This window comes from Talpa europaea, assembly GCF_964194135.1.
Source record: "Talpa europaea genome assembly, chromosome: 14".
NCBI classification, from domain to species: domain Eukaryota; kingdom Metazoa; phylum Chordata; class Mammalia; order Eulipotyphla; family Talpidae; genus Talpa; species Talpa europaea.
Window position 1 is genome coordinate 2,876,193 of NC_140082.1, and position 22,461 is coordinate 2,898,653.

General features: G+C 56.8%; 1 protein-coding gene across 1 annotated transcript in view; it reads right to left on the reverse strand.

The window, feature by feature from the left end:
* The window catches only part of DNAH10 (dynein axonemal heavy chain 10), a gene marked incomplete at both ends in the record, with an annotated part of 103,274 nt that overhangs the window by 20,410 nt on the left and 60,403 nt on the right, over window positions 1-22,461 (reverse strand). The window contains 16 exons of the mRNA XM_084253168.1: window positions 1,335-1,509; window positions 2,803-2,964; window positions 3,422-3,619; window positions 6,183-6,263; window positions 7,340-7,543; window positions 9,723-9,894; window positions 11,237-11,425; window positions 11,921-12,088; window positions 12,346-12,439; window positions 13,451-13,623; window positions 14,665-14,925; window positions 16,121-16,273; window positions 17,288-17,433; window positions 18,450-18,569; window positions 20,974-21,190; window positions 21,488-21,622. Of these exons, the coding sequence (XP_084109294.1) occupies window positions 1,335-1,509; window positions 2,803-2,964; window positions 3,422-3,619; window positions 6,183-6,263; window positions 7,340-7,543; window positions 9,723-9,894; window positions 11,237-11,425; window positions 11,921-12,088; window positions 12,346-12,439; window positions 13,451-13,623; window positions 14,665-14,925; window positions 16,121-16,273; window positions 17,288-17,433; window positions 18,450-18,569; window positions 20,974-21,190; window positions 21,488-21,622 (2,648 nt within the window). The remainder of the gene's footprint in view (window positions 1-1,334; window positions 1,510-2,802; window positions 2,965-3,421; window positions 3,620-6,182; window positions 6,264-7,339; window positions 7,544-9,722; window positions 9,895-11,236; window positions 11,426-11,920; window positions 12,089-12,345; window positions 12,440-13,450; window positions 13,624-14,664; window positions 14,926-16,120; window positions 16,274-17,287; window positions 17,434-18,449; window positions 18,570-20,973; window positions 21,191-21,487; window positions 21,623-22,461) is intronic.

A 22,461-nucleotide genomic window follows, 5' to 3' on the forward strand; every position in this document is an offset into this window, starting at 1 on the left:
TGCAGTCTCTGCAGCACCGGTTTGATCCCTGGCTGCTGGCGAGGGTCCCACATGGTGCGCAGACCTCTCCTGCCGCACCCGCTGCTCCCCTCAGCAGTGTACTTCGTCATTCTGCCTGTTCTGCTCCCCACTCTGGCTCTGGTGAATCCTCTCACCCTCCCGCACTTCTGACTGTACCCAGTGCTTGTGTTAGGGGGAAAAGGAGTCCACAAAGCCTATATGGAAATAGCTTTGGGACTAACACTTGTATAAACAAACAAATAAATCCTTAAAAAAAAAAAAAAAAAAGTTCATCTCCCTGTAATATAAAAGGCCCCTAGAGGGCCTCCCGGGTGGCACAGCAGGCTGAGCGCCGCACTGTGAAGCTGTCCACAGCCTCTGCAGCGCCGGTTCGATTCACGGCCAGCCAGGGAGATTCCCACATGGCGCGCAGACCTCTCCTGTCTCCCCCGCTGCTCCCCTCAGCAGTGTCTTTGGTCCTTCTGCCTGTTCTGCTCCCTGCTCTGTCTGTGGTGAATTCTCTCAGCCTCCCGCACCTCTGGCCTGTACTTCAGTGCTTGTATAAATAAATAAATTTTTTTAAAAAGCCTCTAGAAATGGATGAGACAAGAGCAACAATTACAGCAACAGATAAATCGGCAAAGCACATAACAGTTTGCAGAAAATGAAATTCACAAGGCTCTTACCGACATGGAAAAAATACCAAGCTCCCTCACAAAACAGCAGAAGCAAGTTCTCATTTAGGAAACGAGAAAATCCTAATGTCCAACAGCGCCCTCTGTTGGTGAAGCTGTGAAAAAGCAGACTCTGGAGTGTTTGTGGGAGTGTAAATTGGATCCACCCCTACAGAGGCCACAGTTTGTGGGGTCCATGCACTTTGGGAGCCCAGCAATTCAAATTCTGGAAGTGAATTTTGATCCCTTGCCAGCATGTTTTACTAGAAATGACTAATGCAGATCTCAGTCGCTCTCAGCGGCGGCACATCCATCCCGCCGTTTTCAGCAGGGGGCTGGCCTGTGTGCTGAGTGCCCCCCATTGTTTAGGGCAGATGCAGGGGTTACACTTCCGTGACAAGGACTGACCCGTGAAGTACGTGGCTCCCATGAGGCCCACTCGAGATCCCTCCTCCTTCCGTGAGTAGCCTGGGTTCCTGGTCAGCAGGTCCCACCAGGCCTGGCAGGGGTCCGGAGGCCTCGCCTCCCTGGGCCCGCTCCCCCTCACAGACCCGCACGGCAGCCATCCACACCACGGAAAGTGCCAGCGCGGTGGCCGGACACGCCCGTTGGCCATGCTGGCGCGGCTGCCAGCAGGAGCCTGGAGGGGCCACAGCTTACCTAATCTCGGTCACGTCCGACTTGTCCAGTTTCTGCAGCTCCAGCTTGGCGGCCTCCAGGATGGGCATGACCTCAGCCAGGGCCATCTCAGCCTCAGCCTTTTCGATGGCGATGACCTTGTTCTGCTCCTCTATCTCCATGGCTTTCTCTTCCGCCAGCTTCTTCTTCTCCTCCGCTGTTGGGGGTAGGGGGCGGGGAAGGGGGAGTAAAGTCTCCAGCTTTGGGGAGGGACCCTGCTCTGGAGCCCAAATAGCACACAGCCCTCAGAGGTGGGTGCTGGGCTGTGGGGCTCCCACCGCTTTGGCCCAGTTGGAGGTCCAGGCATCCCAGGCAGGACAGAGTCCTCACGGTGCCCAGGCCTCCAGTGCCAGGGAGGCTCCGACTCCCCCTCCCCCATCCATGCCCCAGCCACGGCACTCCCAGCCCCAAGGCAGCTGCCACCTGTCGCTCTCCAGCTCCTCACTGTTTCATGACACTGATGGGGACTGGCCCTTCAGCCCACGATCGGCTGGTGACGGTCTGTTCCACTCACCAAAGCGTGAGCAAACCGCCCCCACCCCGGCCATAGCCCCAACGTGGAGATGACATGTGGGGTTGTTCAGAGACTGGGTACTAGTTTGAAGAGTGTCTTCCCCAAAGTTCATGTACACGAGGAACCCAGTCCACATGGGTGGAATTCGTTAGGAGGTCATGTCACCCAGCACTGCCCCACCCTGCCCAGCCGCTGCGCACTCCAGCAGGGAGAGTATTTCTGCTGCTTTGTCACCGCACTGGTGTCAGTTGTTTTGGCCGCTCAGATGTGAGCCTGGCTAGGAGGGTGCAGGGGGAGGGCTGAGGTCAGGGGCGAAGCCGTGGGTTTGAACCCTTGGCCCTTAGCACCATGGCCCTGCTCAGGAGCCCTCTGCTGTGTCGTGCTCCTGGGACCTGCTGCGATCCAGGCTGACACCCCTCAAACGGGCTTGCAAAGGCAGACACACAGGGGCCCAGGCATCTCCCAATGTGGCCTGGCATTCTCTTGGGCATGTGTCTACGTGCACACTGGGGGGGTCCCGCCCGGGGCTTCCTGTGGAGCAGCAGCAGGATGGGCGCATCGGAGGAGGGTGGCAAGACGACAGCGCGAAGCCACCAGAGCAGAAACGTGGTAGAGAAACCACCAGCAGGGCCAGCAGGCCAGGAAGGCAGGCCAGCAGGGGGCCCGCAGAGATGGGCCCAGCCAGGAAGGCAGCAGGGGCTCGCAGTCACGAGTTTCTCAAAGTAGAGCTGAGTCTCACACACCCACACACACCACACTACACACCACACACACACCACATCATACCACACTGCCTTTTTCTGTGCCTGACATGACGTCTCGGTTACTGGACAGATGAAAAACCGCTCTTTTAAGGCTTACAATGGCTTCTCCGGGTCGCCCCCTCTCCCCACGGAGCCTGCCCTGCTGAAGGCCCTGCCCGGCAGCCCCACTCGCCTATGGCAGTGTTGGTGGCGATCTCCTGCAGCAGGGCCTCACACGCCTGCGACTTCTCGGCCAGCACGATCTTCTGTTCGGCCAGCTTCAGGTTCAGCTCGTCCAGCTGGGCGGTGGCCTCCTTCAGCTTGTCCAGCCCGCCCTCCAGGCGCTTGCACTGAGCTGAGGGGAGAGGGCCCTCAGTGCTGGGCAGATGGGCTCCAGCAGCCCCCGGGGCTGGTCCCCTTCAGGTTCATTTTCCTGGGGTGTCCACTGCCTTTCGAGACCCCACTGCAGTGCCGAGACAGCACCCATCAAAAAGGTTGAAAACAGCGCCCGCAGGGCCAACAGCCAGCACCAGGGCATCATTAAAAACCACTGCCCAGCCCAGCACGTTCCAGCCACTGAACGTGCTCCCTCAGGGAAGGTCGCAAAGTGCTGGCCCAACACTGAAAAATAAAAATGAGAGCGCAGGGCCCAGCCCCACAGGGGGCTGAATCGCTCTGAAATATAAAATCCAAAACATGTTCTGCCCAGTCCTGAGAAGGAGCCAGGAAGCGTCTGAGCCAGAAGCGATACTCTGGGGGCCCTGCCTGTGGGTGATCGAGGCCCGTCAGCCGCTCCGTGCCCCTGGCCTCACCTATGTTATACTGGGTTTTCTCCTCCAGTAATTTTGAATAGGTGTGGATAAAGTCAAGGTAATTCTTGGGAGTTACATAATTGCTGCGCCTCAGTTTCTGTAGAAATTGCTTGCTGAATTCACCCACGGATTCGTGGACCAAGACAAAATGCTCCACAAGGTTTTCTAGATTCTCTGCCGGGATCATGTGGTTATCCCCTGAAGAAGGAAAGAGAAAGCCACCAAGTGGGGTGTTGGCGCAACCGGATTTATGACAGATGACCCCGGATGACCTTGGACATGCGGCCGGCCTTATAAATATGTGTTCAGCAAATAAATACCTAAATAATCCCTCTACACAGACAAAAGCCATAACTTTAACCATAATGTGCCTTTGGGGGACAAGGGAGCTAAGAGAATGATGCTTCCTTGATGCAGCTGAAGGATTGCAAAGTTCTCCCATCATTCCCAGATGAGAAATGCTTGCCACTGGGGTGTGTGGACTGGAGAGCAGAGAAAGGGCCCGCACGGAGCCTGCACACCCAGCATCAGTCACAGTGACTGACAGCTGAAAGGGCCCGAGTGCCCATCCCAGGTGAATGGATGCAGAAAATGGGGTGGGGGGTCCACACAGTGGAAGTTCACCCAGCCTTAAATGAGAAGCAACTCCACACAAGTCACAACATAAATACACCCCGAAAACATACTGGGCGAAAGCCAGGCACCAAAGGTTGAGTACTGCAGAATCCACTTCAAGGAAATCTCTAGAAGAAGCAAGTCCATAGCGATGGGGAGTAGATTACAGTTACCAGGGTCTGGGGGGGGGGGCAAGAAGCAAGTGTTTAAGGGCGAGAATTTCTACTTTACAAGATGAAAAAAAATGTCTGGAGGTGGACAGTGGTGGTTGAACAACACTGTGACCGTGATCAATGCCACTAGGTAGCCCAGAAAAATGTAGTGGGATTTTGCGTCTCCAGGGTAGCACCACAGTAAAAGATGATACACTGTGTTCTGATTTTTAAGAGCAGCTATTTGGCCTCCCTGGTGGCACAAGGGGTTAAGTCTCAGGGCTATCAGGCTATCACCAGTCTGCGGCCTGAGATCGCTCCCCAGCCAGGGAACAACCCACAGGGCACAGCGGACCTCTCCTGTCTCCCCACTGCTCCCCTCAGCAGTGTGTCTCAATAGATCTGCCTGTTCTGCTCCCCACTCTGTCACTGATGAATCCTCTACCCCCACACCTCTGGCCTGTACCCCAGTTCTTCTATGCAATGAATAAATAAATAAATCTTAAAAAAAAAAAAAAGAGCAGTTATCAAAAAAAAAAAAAAAAGAGCAGTTATCACTTGTCGCTGGCTCGCCGCTACTGAGCCATGCTCTGGCAATTTCTGCGTCAGAAAGCCCATTCTCCTCCATGCGGTGGGAAGGACAACGGTGCAGGGCTGGGGTTTCAGCACAATGGCCCTGCTCTGGGCGGGCTTGCCCACCCGGTGACCGGCGGCACCCCCACCCCAGCACAAGGGGGGTCTTCCCCTGAGTCTGTGGAAAGGACGAAGGGTCACTGCCAGGGCCATGAGCACATCTCACAGGTTGCAAAACACTTTCCCCTCAAGGCAGTATATGGTCCAAATGGAAAAAAGGGGCAGAAAGGTGACCCCAGATTCTGCAGGTTCGGTCTTGAATTCTGCACGGGGTCACGAACAAGTCCCGGGCGTGGGTACATGGAAGGCTCTGCCTCGCACGGATTCACACTGCGGGCAACAGTGTCCAGGGAATATATTCAAAGGGGGAGGGTCACGCAAAGTCTGTGCAGGGCTGTGGGCGACACAGGCCACTGGATTCTGAAAGCAAACGGAAGTGTTGGCACAAGGGACGGTGAACGTGCCCAGGAGAACTAGCGCTTCGGGCCCCAGCTGGGAAAACTGTCACCCGCGGGGCAGATCTGTGCCACCGCCTGCTTTTATAAATAAAGCTTTACTGGCACAAGCCTATTCAATTCCACGTTGTCTACATCTGCTCTCAGGGTGTGATGGCAGTGACATCAGATAGCACGGGACCCCTGAGCTGCAAATATTTACCCTCTGGGATTGAGAGAAGTTTGCCCGCCCTAAATTACATCATCAGGGAAGAGTCACCCCCTTAGCTCCCTTGTCCCCAAAAAGGGCATTATGGTTAACGGCTTCTGTCTGCGTAGGGGAACTACTTATTTCTTCGTTGAACACATATTTATAAGGTTGGCAATATGGACAAGGTGCCCAGGGTCATGTCATAAATTTGCTCCGGTAGGTCCAGATAAAAAGCTTTTTTCCTTATTTTGAAGATTATCATTACTAATCGAGGCCTTAGGTATTTGACATTTTAGAGCACATTTAGTGCTGGCTGCTCATGAGCTTACCCAAGGCCCTTCAATGGTCTTCGACTGGGGAATCATCACTTTTTCTGGAAAGGGTCTGACAGCATTTAGGCTTTGCAGCCTACATCTCTGCTACAATTACTCAGCTTTGCACTCATAACAGGCATAGATGTTATGTTAATGACATGTGACTCTGTGTTTCAATAAAACTTTACTTACAAAAAACAAGCAGGGGCCACACCCAGCTGTGGTTTGCTGGCCCTGCTCTCCATGACACCTAATCCATCGTCATCCTAAACTGTCCTTGTAAGTCGCCTGATGTCCTTTTGGACTAGGACACAACATAAACAAAACACTCTGACTGGACCAAAATTCTAAGTCAGAATCATGCTACCCCGGGGATGTGGCCCCGTCTCAGTGGTCACTCACCTAGAAATGACTTAGCGACTGCCTGCAGGGCCTGGGAAGGCCAGGGCATGAACCAGTCGATACTGGTGTTATTCACCAGACCTGGAAGAGAGCAGAGGGAGAGATGATCGCTCTGGGACCCTAGAATGCTCAAGGACAGACACCGTCTTCGGCATCCAACAGACGGTTGGACGCCTGGGACAGGCCCAAGGAGAATGCGCCCAACGCAGGGAGTCTCAGCCTCAGCACTATGGGCAGCTGGGCGGGGCACTCCTGCTGGAGGGGCCTGTTTGCGCCTGTGGGCTGCTCACTGCCGTCCCTGCCTCTATCAGCTAGATCGCAGCAACGCACTCCTCCCGTCCCGTCAGCCCCATGTAACAGCCCAAAATTTCCTCGGGCGGGGCTCGTCCCAACTGAGCGCCCCTCTCCAGAGGCAGGTACTGGCCCTTCTGTTAGGGGGAGAGGATGGCCCGAGCAAACTCTGTACAGGCTTTGTGGACGCCACCCCTACTCCATCAAGACACTGGGAACTACAAATCCCATGATCCCCATAGGGAGGTTACAAGGACCTAAGGGTGGAGTTAAGCAGCCATTTTCTCTGTTTGTAAATAAAACCAGCCACGTTAGGGGGGGGTCTGGGTGCACTTGGCTCGCGCTCTTGGCCAGGCAGGTTTGGTCTCAGCTGGTCATTTGGGATTCCAGTTCGGCGGCATGGGTAGGACACATTTAAGAATTTATCTCCCTCTTTTCTCTCTGAGTTGTACATTTCCTCATTCCCCTTCCCTTGTAAATAAACCTTTTGTTAACTTTGTGTGTGCCTGCAGTGTGAGTCCCTTTTGAGGGCTCGGTGAGGACCCACAGTCAGGCAACCGTTTTACATCGGGGTTGCCCTTTATCACTGCCACGAGCCCAGAGTGTTCCCAAATGGTAAAGGGCACAGAGTGAAGCTGCAGGTGCCACAGGCCTAGCACTGGCACCGCAAGCATCATCTCTGGGTGTCCGAGGGATGTCCCCTCCCGTGGGTGGGGCGGGGCTAACCCCACATTGCAGGACCCACGTGCCAACCTCAGGACCACCTCATGTTTTCCTTTGCTGGAGGAACCCCAGGGGAGCACCATGCCCCAATGCAGGGCCCTGGAGAAGGCGCAGTGGGGCTGGCAGCCTCAGCCCCAGGGCACCTGGGAAGTTTCTGCAGCGGGTCCTCAGGATGTCCCCCACCGGCGACATGCCCAGCACGATGTGCAGATTGTTGGCACTCTTGTTCACGAAGTACTGCCACACGGACTCCTTGGCCGGGCCCACACCCTGCTTCATGGCCTCCGGGCCCAGCTGGCTGAGGATGGACTCCTTCTCGTCGTCGGGGAAAAGCGCAGGGACGATGCCTGAGAAACGAAATGCACACCGGGTTCAGGGCACTCGGGGCTCTCTCTCTCTGGCCCCGAAGTGACAGCAGCACCGTGTCCGGGAAGAGCAGGAGATGCGGCACCCAAGCCCCGCCGCTGGGGCCCAAGGCCTTCTCACCCGCCCGCTGTGTAAACAAACCCCTTTGAGCCTCGGCCTCCTCATCAGTGAGAAGGGGCGATAAGCACTTCCCACTTGTGGTGAACATTTCCATGGGGCTCTCAGTGGAGGCAGGGGGCAATTGTGTCCCCTTATGAGACATCTGACTCAGTTCCCAAGACTGCAAGAGACAGAGAGCACCTGGCCCTGGTTCCGGCAGCAGAGGCGCAGATCTGCAGGGTGTCCTAGGTGTCCAGGCCCACCCCTAACAAATAGCCACCATGCCCCTCGTGCCAACGTCGAGAGGCCCCACTGCGCTGCCAAGGGCAAGGGCTTGAGCGAACAGCAGCCCCACCATGCGAGCGAGGCCTATTAAAAGAGGCCCTCCCAGCCCTCGCGGTCTTCACGGCCACCGCTTGCAGATGCAGAGGACGGCGGGGGTGGCCTTCACGAGCTCGCCTACAAGTTAGGGACACGCCTGCAAACTCTGATGCCAGCCCAGGAGGTGGCGTGATTGGCCATGAGAAGGCTGGGCCAGAGGGGCCGGGCATCGGGGAGCCAGGACCCCAACAACTCGGCGGGCAGCTTCCTAGGAGGGGGAGACCCCACGAGACAGTGAAGATATGGAGGAAGGGTGGGGCTTGGTGCTAGACAGGAAAGAGGGGTTCTTTGCTTGTGTCCCCCCTTCCTTGCCAGGGGTCCCCCTTTTCCTTTGGAGAATCCTCACCCACCCACGTCTGGGTGGTTTGGGTGGCCATGACCTACCCCAGGCCTGCCCAATCAGAGCCCTGCAATGAGCGTGTCAGAGCAGGAGGAGCCACGCGGCCCACCTGCCGGGCGAGGAGCTGCGGGCCTGGGGCTTCTGCGGCCTTTTTCAAAGATTCTGTTAGGACAAGCCAAGAAGGCAAGTGGGAGAGAAAAACGGCAGAGCCCAAGGAGGGCAGAGACGAGTCATGAAGACAATACCTGAGCGCCCGCATCCACCAGGCCCCGCCTCTGCCAGCGAGCACGGCCTTCCGCCTCCCGCGCCCTGCCTTCCACAGGGGCCCCTTGCCACGCGTCCCTCACGTGCCGGCGCGGAGGCAGATGAAGACAGGGAGAGAGAGAGGTGCCAGGCAGTGGGGGCGGCGTGGGCACCGTGCAGAGCAGCGTGCATACGTGTGCCCGGGAAAGGAGGGGCAGGGCCAGGCGCAGAGAAGCCAGTCCTCAGAGACCCGGGGCCTCCTGCCCGGGGAAGGGGAGCAGGGGTGGGCGCAGAGGGGTGGTGTGGGAGGCAGGAAGACCAACACGGAGAGGGCGGAGAAAAGCCGGGGTCGGAAAGAAGAGCAAGCAGGAGATGGGGATGTGACCGGAGCAGCCGTCACGGAAGATGATCTGGATTGACCTTAAAAAATGGAAACTGGAAATACCAAGGGTCCCCGCGACCCCCCCCCCACCGCCCCCCACCCCGGGCGTCGTCCAGAGGCTGTGAAACCGCCAGCTCCAAAGACACGCGCTCCTCTGACTTTCAGGTTTGTGAGGGGCAGCAGCGCTGGGGAGAAGGTCAGAGTAAGGGACGCGTGGGGGGAGAGAAGAGGAGCTCCGGCCAGAAGGGACGGGAACACGAGGGAAGGGCCGGGCTCCGAGACACGGAGAAAGCAGGACTCGGTGGGAGAGGCTCGCGCCAGCCCCACGGTGCAGGCCTGACGGGAGCGAGGGGGGCAGCGAGCGGCGGCAGGTGCGCAGGGCAGAGCCCGCGAGACGCGCGAGCGGCCAGATTCCCGCTCGTCCAGCTCCGACTTGACGGTCTCTCGACCACAAGCAAATTAAAAATAAAAATATCTTTTCATTAAATACCGATGGGCTCCCGGGCAGAAGACGCTCACGCGCCAGGCTCAGTCTGCGCCGCCAGAACAATCTGATGGGGACTGGCCCCCAGCTGGACGGGGGTCCCTACCGCCGTCGTCGGTTAGAGGGGCTCCCTCCACGTTCCCCCGCCAACAACGTGGTTCGTGCTGAGCACCCGCTCCCCCTCTGCCGGGGCCCTCCCTGCCTGCACCCCCACCCGCGGGCGGCCCCTACCCGAGGTCAGCATGTTGTTGATGAGCTCCAGGAAGCTCTCCTCGGCCACGTGCGCGTCGGTGAACAGGAAGATCGTGGATTTGTTCTCAATGCCCAGCTTCAGGTAAAGGTTCTTCAGATCTTCCCGGAAATTGCTCTCAGAGTAGCCCCGGCTCAAGAGGATCTCAAACACCTGCCGACACAGGCCCGCGGCCTCTGAGAGGTGCCCGGAGCCCGGCCCTCGGCTGGTGGGTAGAGGGGTGAGGGACGGCGGGACACGAGCGGGGACCTGGGCCGGGCTCAGGACCCAGGGAGTGGGAGCACAGGGGCCGCGCCCCACATTCTGTGCTTGCACTGGTCGGGGGTGGGAGTTGCAGGTGTGGGAAGGACACCCTCAGTGTGAAAGTGAGTCATGAGTTAACTCAGGGCCGGGAGGCAGAGGACAGGGAAGGAAGACGACACACTAGCGCCGCCTGTGTGCGCACCCCACACCTGGGCGAGCCCGCGACAAGTGCGGGGATGTGCAACGAAACCAAATCTTAATGAAGTAACCCTGCTGCACACAAGCTGGGGACGCGCACAGGGGCTGGCGTGTAAGTCACGGCCTCTCGGCCACGCGCTTCTCTTGGCTCGGGGAGGAGTCTAACTCCTCCGCCTGGGGAGACAGGAAACCGCCCAGGTTCACACTGAAGAGCTGGCCCCTCTGTCCTGCCTCCCCTCTTCCCCCTCGCACACACCTCCACGCTCACACAAGCTCACACCATGCACGTCCACACACTTACACACCCACACAGCCACACAGATGCCCACGCGGAGTCGCACATAACATACACTTGCACATGAACCCTCACACAATCAGTCACTTGTACACACTCTGACACACTCACACACATGAATTCATACACTGTGCACATGCATGTGCATGTCCACACACTTTCACATAGTGATCCATTTGACACTCATATGAGCTCACATACCCACATGCACACACATTGGCGATCACACGCTTGTTTATACTCCCGTGCTTTCAGTCACATGTGAACTCACACACATGCTTTTGCAAACGTACAGCCACGCCCTCGATCTCGCACGCACATTCATACCCACACGCTCTCACCCTCAAGTCACCCACACGCACAGTCGCACAGACCAAGGCCGCACAGTGAGTCACGTCTGTCGATACCTGCAGACGGGGCGGAGGGGTGTAATGCTAAAGCATTTAGGGTTTCTTTTGGGGGTGCTGAAAGTGTTCTAAAGTAGACAGCAGTGATGACTGCACGCATTTTCTAAAGATACCCAAAATATCTTTGCAATGTGCACTGCAGGTGGGTGCTGGTGCGGCCTGGTCCTCAGAGGGCCCAGCAGGTGCTGGTTGCGTGGCCAGGGCATGAGCCGTGGGCCACGGTCACAGGGTCTATTGGATTCGACTATGAAGACACTGAGCTGTGAGCTGCAGGGTGACTTCAACATCTGCGTGTGCTCCCGGCGCCAGAATAGGCTCGAGAGACCTAGTCCTGGGCAGGCGGTGGACTCACCTCACAGCCGGCGGTGAAGGCGGCCAGCCTGGCCAGGGACTGCTTCCCCGAGCCCCCGACCCCGACCAGCAGGGCGTGGCCGCGGTCCAGGCGGATGCTGCGGTGCACGCGCGTCAGGTGCTCCAGGGCGTCGTCAAAGAGCACCAGGTTCATTTTCGTGTTGCTTTCGTTATATTCCTCAAGAATTTCCTGAGTGGAGAATGACGTTGGAAGGATCGCTGGATTTTAAGGGACAGACCTCCCCTCCACTCCCTTTTGTCCATGATCCAGGGCAGAGCAGAGAGTTTTCTGGATGCCACAGTCATGGACGCCATCAAACCGCTTGCGTGGGGCAGGGGGGGAGCGGGGGGGGGCGGAAATTGCGCTCCCCCCACCACCCCTGGGATTCCCATCTACTGGTTTGTGGTACCCACAAGCCTCCACTCACCCACCAAGCAGAGAGCGAATGTCAGGAAACAAGCAACTCCTGACGCTGCGCATCAGTCCGAGCCCCCCTCCCCAGGGGCTGAGAAAGCGAATCCTGGGGGGGCACCATACCACGGTCGTTCCCACACACCATGGGGCGCGGGACCTCCCAAAGCCACGCTCTGAACCTGGGGACAGGACGCCCATCCCGGGCACCCAGGCGACCCTCGGGCCACGACTCGTGCTCGCTCCGGGGAGGGGGACGTGAGCCCCGCCCACCTGGAACAGCGCCTTGGCCGCCTCGTAGTCCTGGATGTCCTCATAAATTCTAGCTTCCTCTTCTTGCAGCGCCATCCGGAAGTCTCCGAACAGGATCGGGTCCCTCATCACCACCTCCACGTCATCCGGGAAGTGCTCCGTCACCAGGTTTTCTATGTGTCTTTGTACCTGATGACATCAGACAGCTTGAGGACCCAGCCTCAGTGCACAAGTGCTGCTAAGGCTTGTCAGAGAGCGCGCTGGGATCATCTGAAGTGATTTGCATTCGATGTTTCCCCCAATTGCTGCAAGATACTTGATAACCCAAGCCCCTTTACCTGCTGACTCTTGCTGTTAGTGCCTACTCTTCTCCACCCCGTCTCAGTGCGCTAACCCTCACCGGGGGGTGGGTCCACACCTGCCTGCACCCCACTCTGTGCACTGACCAGTTCCTTGTCCGTTTCGTTGATTAAGCGGTCGTGGAAGACTCTCAGACACTCGTTCCTCCAGACCCTCACCATCTGGGCCACCGTCTGGAACCTGTGGGCAGGAGGGGTGAGAACAGCCACAAAGGCATCCAGAAAGAGGGGCCGTGTTATTTTCAGATGGACGCCTAAGAGGCAGAGGAGGACATCTCTGTTGCCCTTCACTCCCCTGGTCTCACGTTCATGAAAGGAATCAACTGGTTAGTGGGCACAGATGTAAGAGTAAAGTCATCGCTCGTAACCTACCCACTGTGGGGGAAGGAGAGACATCACCTATAGATGCCACGATGATATAAAAGCAGCACCTGACACCACTTGCTCCTACTTGCTGGAAGAGATGAGCTTAAAACTGGCGTTGGGGCCACTGGCAGCACCTTTTTCTAAAAACCTCCTCTTTCTGGCCCCAGTTCTGGAATATTCTCTGGTCTCTGGCTAAGGTCCCTGGCTCCACCCAAAACACCTGGAGCTGCCCTTCCTGACTTTCCATGCCACACCCTCAAAGCACCAGAGAATAGGGCTGGATGCAGGACTAGTCCTTTATTCACTCATTTTTCAGTTTTTGGGGATCCCTAGTGTGAGTCCACAAAATCGTGCTTGCAGATCTACCTACATAAAGTAAATACTAGTGTAACTATGTAAGTCTGGTCTTAAAGGGGAAACTGCTTTACCTAGACCTCAATCCCTCTCTGTGCTCACGTCTCTCAGAGACACACACAGCCGAACCCACCAGCAGGCAGGACAATTGGGCCGAACGAGACGTCTCCACGCAGGCAAACCCCAACTTCGGAAGTGAGAGCAGAGGGCAGCAGAGAGGCCAGGGGTTCACACACCTGCCCACACGCCCTCACGCCACCTGTCTTTCGATTCCAGCACTTACAAGCCACCAGGCCTTAAGCCAAGCACTCTTTCCTTCATTTAGCAGAAACCAAAAGACTTCGGATGATCAACTGATACATCAATTCATCAAATTCTCTCATACGGCCTCTGCCTTAGAAGAATAAAGAAAAAAGGCCAAACCTAGGTACCGGGTAAGCGCAACATACAGAGCAAGTCAGGACAAACTCACCGCTCTGGGTTAGTGAGGACGAGACCATTGAAAACCCGCGAGAGGTCCCGAAGGTTGAAGATGTAGTGGAACTTGGACGGGGTGGGAGGCAGGTCCTGCACGATGCTTTTGTAAAGTGTCAGCGTGCAGAAGGTCAGCGTGTCGGTCATGGCCACGATGCTCTCGTGGAACACCTGGAAATGAAAGGGTCCCCAGGTGACCTGCCTGCTCCATGTGGGCGCCAAGTGCCAGGAGCCAGGCCCGCAGCACCCCGTCATCTGAGCTCATGCACGTGAAATGTCCAGATGAGGCAAATTCAGAGACGAAGGCAGACTGGAGGCCGCCAGGGCCTGGAGGGTGGACGGGGTTACTCCTTTGGGGGTGATGATGTTTCGGCACTGGACGGGAGGTGGCTGTGCAGCATGCTAAACATACTAAGTGCTACTGACCTGGAATTTTACCACAACTTTTAAAGAGGGAATCAGGAAACAAAATGACAAGACCAGAGAAACTCATGGTCCCATGTGCTCTGGTTCCCTAGATTTTTACACTCGCTGACAAGCCCACAGGATGTGAACCAATGCCCCAGGCCCGCTCTCAGCCTAGGATCACACATGGACCCACCAGGAGCCCACACTCGTATGGACAACAGCGGCCGCTCCACATCTTGGCCTTGGCCTTGGCCGCCTGGCGCCCGAATTGTGCAAGGCCAGGATCGGGACGTCTTTACTTAAATGAACAGGCTCCATCCATGGTGCCAACTAAATCATAATGATGACAGCTGCAGCTCAGAGGTAGTGGGGATCTGCTGCGTGCTGGGCAGGGCGCCTCACACTCCACATGCGTTGCTCCCCCTTAACCCAGAGGACCCAGCACCATCCTATCTCCCTATTCGAGATGAGAGTGGGGCCTAGGGGAGCTCAAGGGACTTGCCAGCAGCACAGATAGGGGACTGGCTCCAGATCGCCAGCCCCCAGTTGACCCCCTGCTGAGCGCAAGGTGGCAAGTCATGACTTTCAGGGTCCCCCTTCTCCCTAAAACCACATTAGATTTGGATTTCATGACTCACAGTATCAGTAGGAATATAATCCAGTTGGATTATATTCCTCTTGTGTTTTCCCCTGGGCTTGAACGAAATTAGAACGTCCTGAAGGCGGGTGGCCACGGTGTGCCTGCCCATGCTTGTGCCCAGCACCGGGCCTGCCCACCTCGACCGCCAATGAAAACCAAGTTACCGAGGTGTGGCCTTTCAGGATGGAGAAATAAATTAAATGCAGAGACTCCTCGGAAGGAAACAGAATATTGAAGACGCTGAACAGTGAAAGGAACCTCGGATCGACTTCATTGCGGCCGCCCCCAGCCTTCCCCATGGCAGCGACACAGCCAAGGTCGCGAATGTTCTTGCAGCTCAGCTCCTTCCCGCGGTCGTACAGGAAGCCCTTCTCCAGCAGCAGCTTCAGCAAGGCGATCGGCTGCTGAGTGCCGTACTCATCCACCTCGGGTTACGTGTAAGGAACGAGAGAACGTGATGTTATAAGACAGAACCTTCTGGAGTCTCTGCTGGCCATCCACACTCTCTTACTCCTCTTACTCTCAGAGCGCTCTGGCTGCAGGTTCGCAGGGTTTCTCACAGTTTGCAATTATATATTCATTTCTCATTATTTTTAAAATTCTGTCTTCCTTGCTGGACTATAAGCGCCATGAAGGCAGGGACTATGTATGTTTCGCTCACCACTGCACACACCAATCCCATGGGAGGTGCTCAAAAAATATATATGCCGGAGCCTCCCTGGTGGCCTAGGGGTTGGTCTCAGTGCCATCACCACTGTGGCCCGAGTTCGATCCCGGCCCGGGAGCTGACCCACACATGGCACAGCAGACCTCTCCTGTCTCCCCGCTGCTCCCCTCAGGAGTGTACTTCGGTCAATTTGCCTGTTCTGCTCCCCACTCTGTCTCTGGTGGATTCTGTCACCCTCCTGCACCTCTGGCCTGTACCCCAGTTCTTCTATGCATAAATAAATAAAATAAATCTTTAAAAAATATGTGTGTGTGTGTGTGTGTGTATATATATATATAATATATATATTATATATAATATATATAATATATATATATATTACATATATACATGTTAACCGGGTGGGTGGGTGGATGGATGGATGGACAGACAGGAGGATGGAGGATGGATGGAGGATAGATGGATGGATGCTTAGTTTGCACACAGAACATTTGGAGGCTAGATTTTCAGAAAATCCAGGGGAAATGGCTTTGTGGAAATGATATAAATTTAAATTCCAGTATAAGAAAACTTTGCTCTTCTCAGGCTTTGACCCAGGCATGCTAAGTTTCCCCTTCCTTGGTAAATCCAGAGGAATTTGGGGGCGTGTCTTCCCTTGTGATTTCCAATAGCTGGAGCTGAGAGCAGAACTATTATCAAAAGCACAGCTCCTTCAGAGACGACTCAGCTCAAGCACACGTTGGGCACAGAGGCTGACCGCTGCCAGCTCTACTCCTTCAACCGGGGAGCAAAGAAAAGAAACCGGGGAGCACAGTCCGTGGGGAACGCCCCAGCACACAGCCCTAACCAAGGCCCGCCAGGGATGTGCCCATCAACGCTGGCTGCTCACACTCGCCGGCCCCAGGCCCACTCGGCCACCGAGCACAGCTCTTGCCCCCGCCAGGAGCCCCTACCTTTGGCATGTTCAAGTCGTCCATGAACACCAGGAGGCGCTTCCCCATGGGCGGCCCGTACGTGTCCTTGGTTCGCTTTTCCACATTCGCTTCTAGATTTCTTTGGATGTCCATGGACGTGGTGCGGGAGGAGAAATTGACCACCAGCACAATCTGCAACAGAGGATTCCAGGCAGCGGCTTTGCTTCGCAGCGGAGGCCATGCACGCCTGGCTTCTCAGATTCATTGGCACCTGAACTGACTTGTCTGTAAGCTAGTGAGAGCGTCCGTGGGTATTTTCGAAGAACTACAGCAAGAATTCTTTCCCTCTGGAAGGTTACATGAGGCAGTGACAGGTGCCACCTGTGGGCCTTAGGGACAAAGGGCCTGGGGCAGGGGGCTGGTTCTGCACGGTGTTAGGGAGGGGACCTCCAAAAAGTCATGTCACCTCTCAGAGCCCCTTTCTTTTCACCTGAAGCCCTGGGGGGCAGGTGCATGTCATGATTCATGTTTGCTCCCAGACAATTCCCAATCACCCTCCCCTCTTGTAAACACCCCTGGGTGCCCCACACAGCACACAGCATGGGGTGGTGCCAGCAGCAGCCGGCAGAAGAGACAGCCTGTGGTTTCCTTGGGCATCAAAGGCTCGGGTGCGTCTGCTTTGCCGTCTGTCCCGGACACTCCCTCAGGGGGGAAGCCTGCTGCTGTGTCAAGAGGGTCTCAGCAGCCCTGGGAGAGGTCCTCAGGGTGGGGGGCGAGGGCCCACCATCTTGGAAGAGGTTCCTCTGGTCTCGGGAAAGTCTTTGGATGAGGACAGGCCCGGCCAGCCTCTGGCAACCATCTACAGCTCTGGCCAGAAGTGCCGCCAGGCCGCTCCCACAGCCCTGACACACACAACAGACAAGGTCACAAGCGAGCTGCGTCAGCCGCTCTGTGTCCAGCAACTCCTCACACAGCTGGACAGGCACAGGGCTCAGCCACACGGACACCTCTGAGAAATTTGCCATGAGGTGGTCGGGTCATTGTGCGAACGTCCTGAAGCGGGAGGCACAAGCCTAAAGGTGCCCCCGTGACACGCTGGGCTGGATGGGGTACCCCTGGGGACCGCTGTCCTGTGCATGGCCCCTCACCGACCAAAACATCGCGAAGCGCCCGTGACAGTGGATGTGAACAGCAAGAGGGACTCACATTAGTCTCTTCGTTCAGATTTTTGAGGAAATTCTGGGTCGTGGCGGTCTTGGAGGTACCAGATTCACCAACCAAAATGACAGGCTGCTTAATCTTCACCATCTGCTGCAGGATCCAGGTGGTGCAGGTGGTGTCCACCGTGTGAACTGAGGGACGTGTGAGGAAAGGGGGCGTCATGGGAACAATGCCGTGGGGAAGCAGCGACAGCAGAAACCCCCAAGGTGGCCTGAGGTGTGGAAAAGGCCTACTCAGGAGCCCTCCCACCCTACCCTCACTGTGACCGCTTCATGGGGGTATTGCTCACACCCCACAAAGTCCACCCACGGGGAGCACACAGGGTGAGGAGCCTGCCATAGGCCATGGCCCTGCGGCCCTGCCGGCTGAAGACCCGGCCGAGGGACACCCAACCCCGCCTGAGCCAGCAGCCCAGCTTCCCCACTGCTCACACCGGCCCCCCTTGCAGGATTCCCTGGCCAACAGCCCCACTGAGGAGAGCATAAAGCCTACAAGTCAGGTCTGGCTCCTCCTGCGTGGCCAGTTTTGAATCTTGACTGGCTCCTGGGAAATGGGCATGCTGAGTCACCCCGTGAGGACCAAGTCTGACGTGTGGTGAAAACATGCAGCCTCTGTGTGACCCACACAGCCAGAGGAGCGTTTGGAACATGGCTCACCACAGAGGGTCTCTCCACAGAGACATCTCACCGCAGAGACGTCTCACCGCAGACATGTCTCACCAGAGACATCTCACCAGAGAGAGTCTCACCAGAGTTTCACCACAGAGACATCTCACCACAGAGACATCTCACCACAGAGACACCCGCGGTCCGTGGTACCTCAAGGCAACAGCAGTCCTAAAACGCTGACTTACTTGCTCCTTCTGGAGCCCAGCCAGTCCTGGGGGCCCAAGGGCACATGGAAACGTGCGAGAACAGGGCTGCGCCCACCACACCCCACCCCACCCGCCTGCCTGCGAATAGAGCCGAGTCACCTGGCGCCAGCAGCACATGAAAAGAATCAAAATGCCCCCCTCTTGGCAAGGCCACCGCTCGCTCTCCGTGACCTCCACTCTGGGGTGGACTGGAGAGGACCACGGAAGCCTCGGGGTCTTCTTCACCTCCTCGTGGAAGGAGAAATGCGGGGGGTAGGGGCTGCTCTCACTCACCCAGGATGTCCAGGAATTTCCGCTCGGGATCGTGGACATACTCGGGAACCAGTTTGTTCCATGGGATCCACTTCTTCTGAGTTGGATGGAAGTGAAAGTTGTACAGGGTGGGCAGGTGGCCTGTAGGGTACAAGCAGCTGTGTCGCGTCCCCCACAGGCGTGGAAACACCGCGTCCGCTGGCCCTCGCTGGATGGACTAGGGCAGCAAGGGCACTTCTCGTGCACTCGACGGGAGTCCGGGGCACAAGGCACAAGGCTACTCGCTCACGGTCAGGGACACGCTGAGCCTCTGGACTAGCGCTGCCCGCCCCGCCAGGCGCCCACCCAGCCCCTCCTGGGAGCACGACCCCCGGAGACAAAGCCTGAGGTGTCAGTCGCTTTCCGCCCCTGAGACAGAAGAAAAAGAAACCTACCTGAACTTTTCTCTGAGACTCGTTTTCACAGACATGGCAAGCCTGGGGGCGTACTTGTCGCCCTGAGACCCACAGGGACCCCAGAACCCGGGAGCAGAGGCCCACAAACAGAAGTTGAAAAGTCCAGTGATCTGGAGAAAGTCTCTTCTGACGTCCAAGTGGGGTGCCCTGGGGCTCATCCATCCCCCCAGCCGAGCCCACACTGCTTCACCCCCACCGTTTTAGTCACTATGATGTAACGTCTTTGTTCTCAGCCCTCGCCCCCAAGCCACATGACCTCATTTCCTTTCTTAACGGGGAGGTGGTTTCTAGGGGCTGGAGGCCGCCATGTCCCAAGTTCCAGTCTCCGCACACCCCCGCTGTTGTCCTGGCCTCTCCTGCCTGGCAGGACCCCGGCTGGGCAGCAGCGACCCTGGAGGTCCTGGCCCTGAGCTTACCGGGGTTGGGGGGTCGAAGGGGGCGGAGAGGCCAGTGAACAGCCAGCTCCATGCGGAGCAGTAAGTTCTGTGATTGAGGAAATTCAGGGGCCACAGGAACCCCATGACGGCATCTAACCAGGATGGGCCTCAGGTAGGTGGGGGAGTCTCAGTCCTTCCCACAGTCAGCACCAGTGACCCCGACCCAAGAGGACAGCAACTGGCAGAGGAAGAGGACAGGTGAGGGGACCAGGCAGCAAGGGGGCAGCGGGCGGAGGAGCAGCGGGCCGGAGGGCAGGCGCGATGGTGCCGGGACAAGCCCGGGGGCCATTTCAAAGTGCGAGTCCTCTCCTGGCCGGCCCTGGGAGCCCCTGCGGTCAGCCCTTGGATGGCAGGCGCGGCCAGATCGGCACTGGTCAAAGACCAAGACGGCTGCGCTCGGGGAACGGATCTGCATGAGGCCCGCCCTGTTCCGGGCAGAGGCTGTGGGGGCCCGAGAGGCTGGGGGAGGGGGTAGAGTTGACAGGGGAGGGAAGAAGGTGTCGAGGTCACTGGTGTGGAGGGAGGCAGGGACAAGGCAGAGGATGATGGCGGAGACAAGTCGTGGGAAGGAAGAAAGAAGACAGACAGCTGGGCAGAGGAGAGACAGACAGACAGACTGGACAGAGTTAAGATAGAAAGAGATGGACGGACGGACCGACGGATGGACAGAGAGTGGAAACAGAGTCAAACATAACTGAGCCTGGGGAGCCGGGGAGGCCCCTGAGGGAGGAAGACCGGAGGTGAGACGCTGTGGCCCACGAGAAGGCTCAGAGCAGACTCGGAGAGTAGGGGGAGGATCCAGGACCAGCCCCAGGTGAGAGGGCAGCAGTGGGGGGCAGGGTGGGGGCTGACAGTCTCAGGGAACAGGAAGTGATGGGCCAGCTGCAGGAAAGGGTTGGGAGAGGGGGAGGGGGAGAATGAGGGGGAGGGAGGCAGGGGGAGGGAGGGGAGGGCAAAGCTTCGGGGGAAAGAGGAGAAAGCTGTGCAGCCAGGAGCCCAGGAGGGGGGAAGGGACAGGCCCCAAAGTCCAGGGGGCAGATTGGACTTGGTCAGGGCCCCCCCTCTCTGGACAAGGGGAGAGAGGCACAGAGATGGGGGTGCAGAGTGTTCTCTGCGGCTTCACTGCTGAGAGGGACCATTCCCAGTCCAGGATGTCTGTGTTCCCCATTGAGGCAAGAAGAGGGGTGCTCTGGACAGAGAGGGAAGAGGGCAGGGTGGAGATTCGTGGCAAAAGGAGGTAAATGGCCCCTGTGGGAACAGGAGAGAATTCAAGAGGCGCGAGGCTCGGATCTTGGACAGGAGAGCAGACTCGGGGTTCATCAAAGGGACTCCACACAAGGCCCACCGGCCAGGGGTCAGGAGCGCAGCGAGGGGCTGAGGGCAGGCCAACAGCACAGAATGGGAAGGACGCCGGAAGAGCTTCAACAGGACGGAGGAAGCAGAGGTCTAAGCTCAGAGAGGGACGTGAAGCCTCGACAAGCAAGGACCCAAAGGGGCTAGGCTTCTGCTCGCGCAGTCCGTGCATTTGGACATTGGAGGGGACCGACCACCAGGGGCTCTTGACCCCCAGAGCTGGGAAACCACAAGCCTCATGTAGAAAAGCAAGGCCATGTCCTGTGAAACCCAACCAAAGCAAACACTCTCAGGTCCTACCTGGCAGCTGCCCGGGGCCGGCCCAGACCCCTTCTGTGTCAGCAGTGGGCAAAGAGGCTATGTGCTTAATGCACTCATCAAACTTTATCCTCGCGTCCTCCAGCAGGGTGGCGCCCAGAGAGCAGTACAGAGCCTCTAAGAAGTAGGCCTCCAGCAGGTCCGGGTCCTCTATTTCCCCTTCCAGTAATGCATCCAACATCTTGGTCAACTGGGTCACCTGGTTCACAGGAAAATACCTGGGTCAGCCCCCATACATTCCACTGGCCCCCCAGCACCTGTCCTTCCCCGCCCCAGGACCAGTTCTGGTCATAAGTCCTGAATCTCAGGCCCCAGCGTGATGGGAATACACGGCCGCCATGTTGGGTCAGGCGATGAAGCCCAGCAGCTCGTCTGGCCAGGATCACGCAGGAAGTGCTGGTTCTTCTTTGTTGACCTGACATGTGCTTTCCTTGAAAGCTTGTGTGGGTCCATCTTTAGGGAAAGATTTTCTTTGCCAACAGTGACTGTTTCCTACCATGTTTAGGTCTGTTTGATGAACGATCATCTTCAGCTTCTCTCCTTGTCTTCCATCCACTATTCCTTCCACTATCACATCCATGAGATAGGGCACATACTTTGCAAAGAGGTTATCCAAAGTGTTTAGCTCGGCCTAGGAAAGAGCAGAATGCCAACATGTTGCCAAGGGCTCCTTTAATCAAACGGAAATTGCTGGGAAGTTCTCCTTGTTGAGAGGGGGTGATAAACACCTTCCGATGAAAGATCAATCTGGCAAGTGAGCAAATCCCTATAAAATCATTAGTATCTCAGAGTTCCAGAGAGATGTTCAAGTGCTTCGTTTTACTGCCCCAGGGTTCACCCCACCACATGGGAGAGAGGTCACATTTGACAGAAAAGGGGCCGACCATCTTAGAGTTCCAGCGACAGGGCCCCAGTGCTCCAGCAAACAGTGGAAGGCGCCTCTCCCTCTCAAGGAACTGCCAACCATTCTGGTTTCCAGTTCACCACCAGCCTAGTAACTCTTCTAGACACAGAGCCAGGCCACCACCATCCCTTTGAGAATGTGGTCATGGCCTCCTGGGCCTGGTCACATCATCTCTGCACCTTTCCATGAAGTCTGTCGTTAAGATGACACACAATCTGGGCAGCCACATGGCACATCCCATGGTAGAAGCTCAGCTGGACCCATCTAATCTCAGTTACACTCCAAGTTAGGTCCTTTCACACCTGCTTCATCCAGCTGAGCAAACGGGGAGTGTAGGCACCACCTAAGACGTGTGTCTCAGTAGCAGGACTTGACTGGACCAGGGGTTACCAACTATAACCCACAAGCCAAATATGTTCTGCCATCTGTTTTTCTAAATAAAGTTTTATTGGCACATACCTATGCCCATTAAAGCACTGTGGCTGTTTTTATGCCATGATGACGGAGTAAAGTATTTGCAAAAAAAAAATATATATATATATATGACTTGCAAAACCTAAAATATT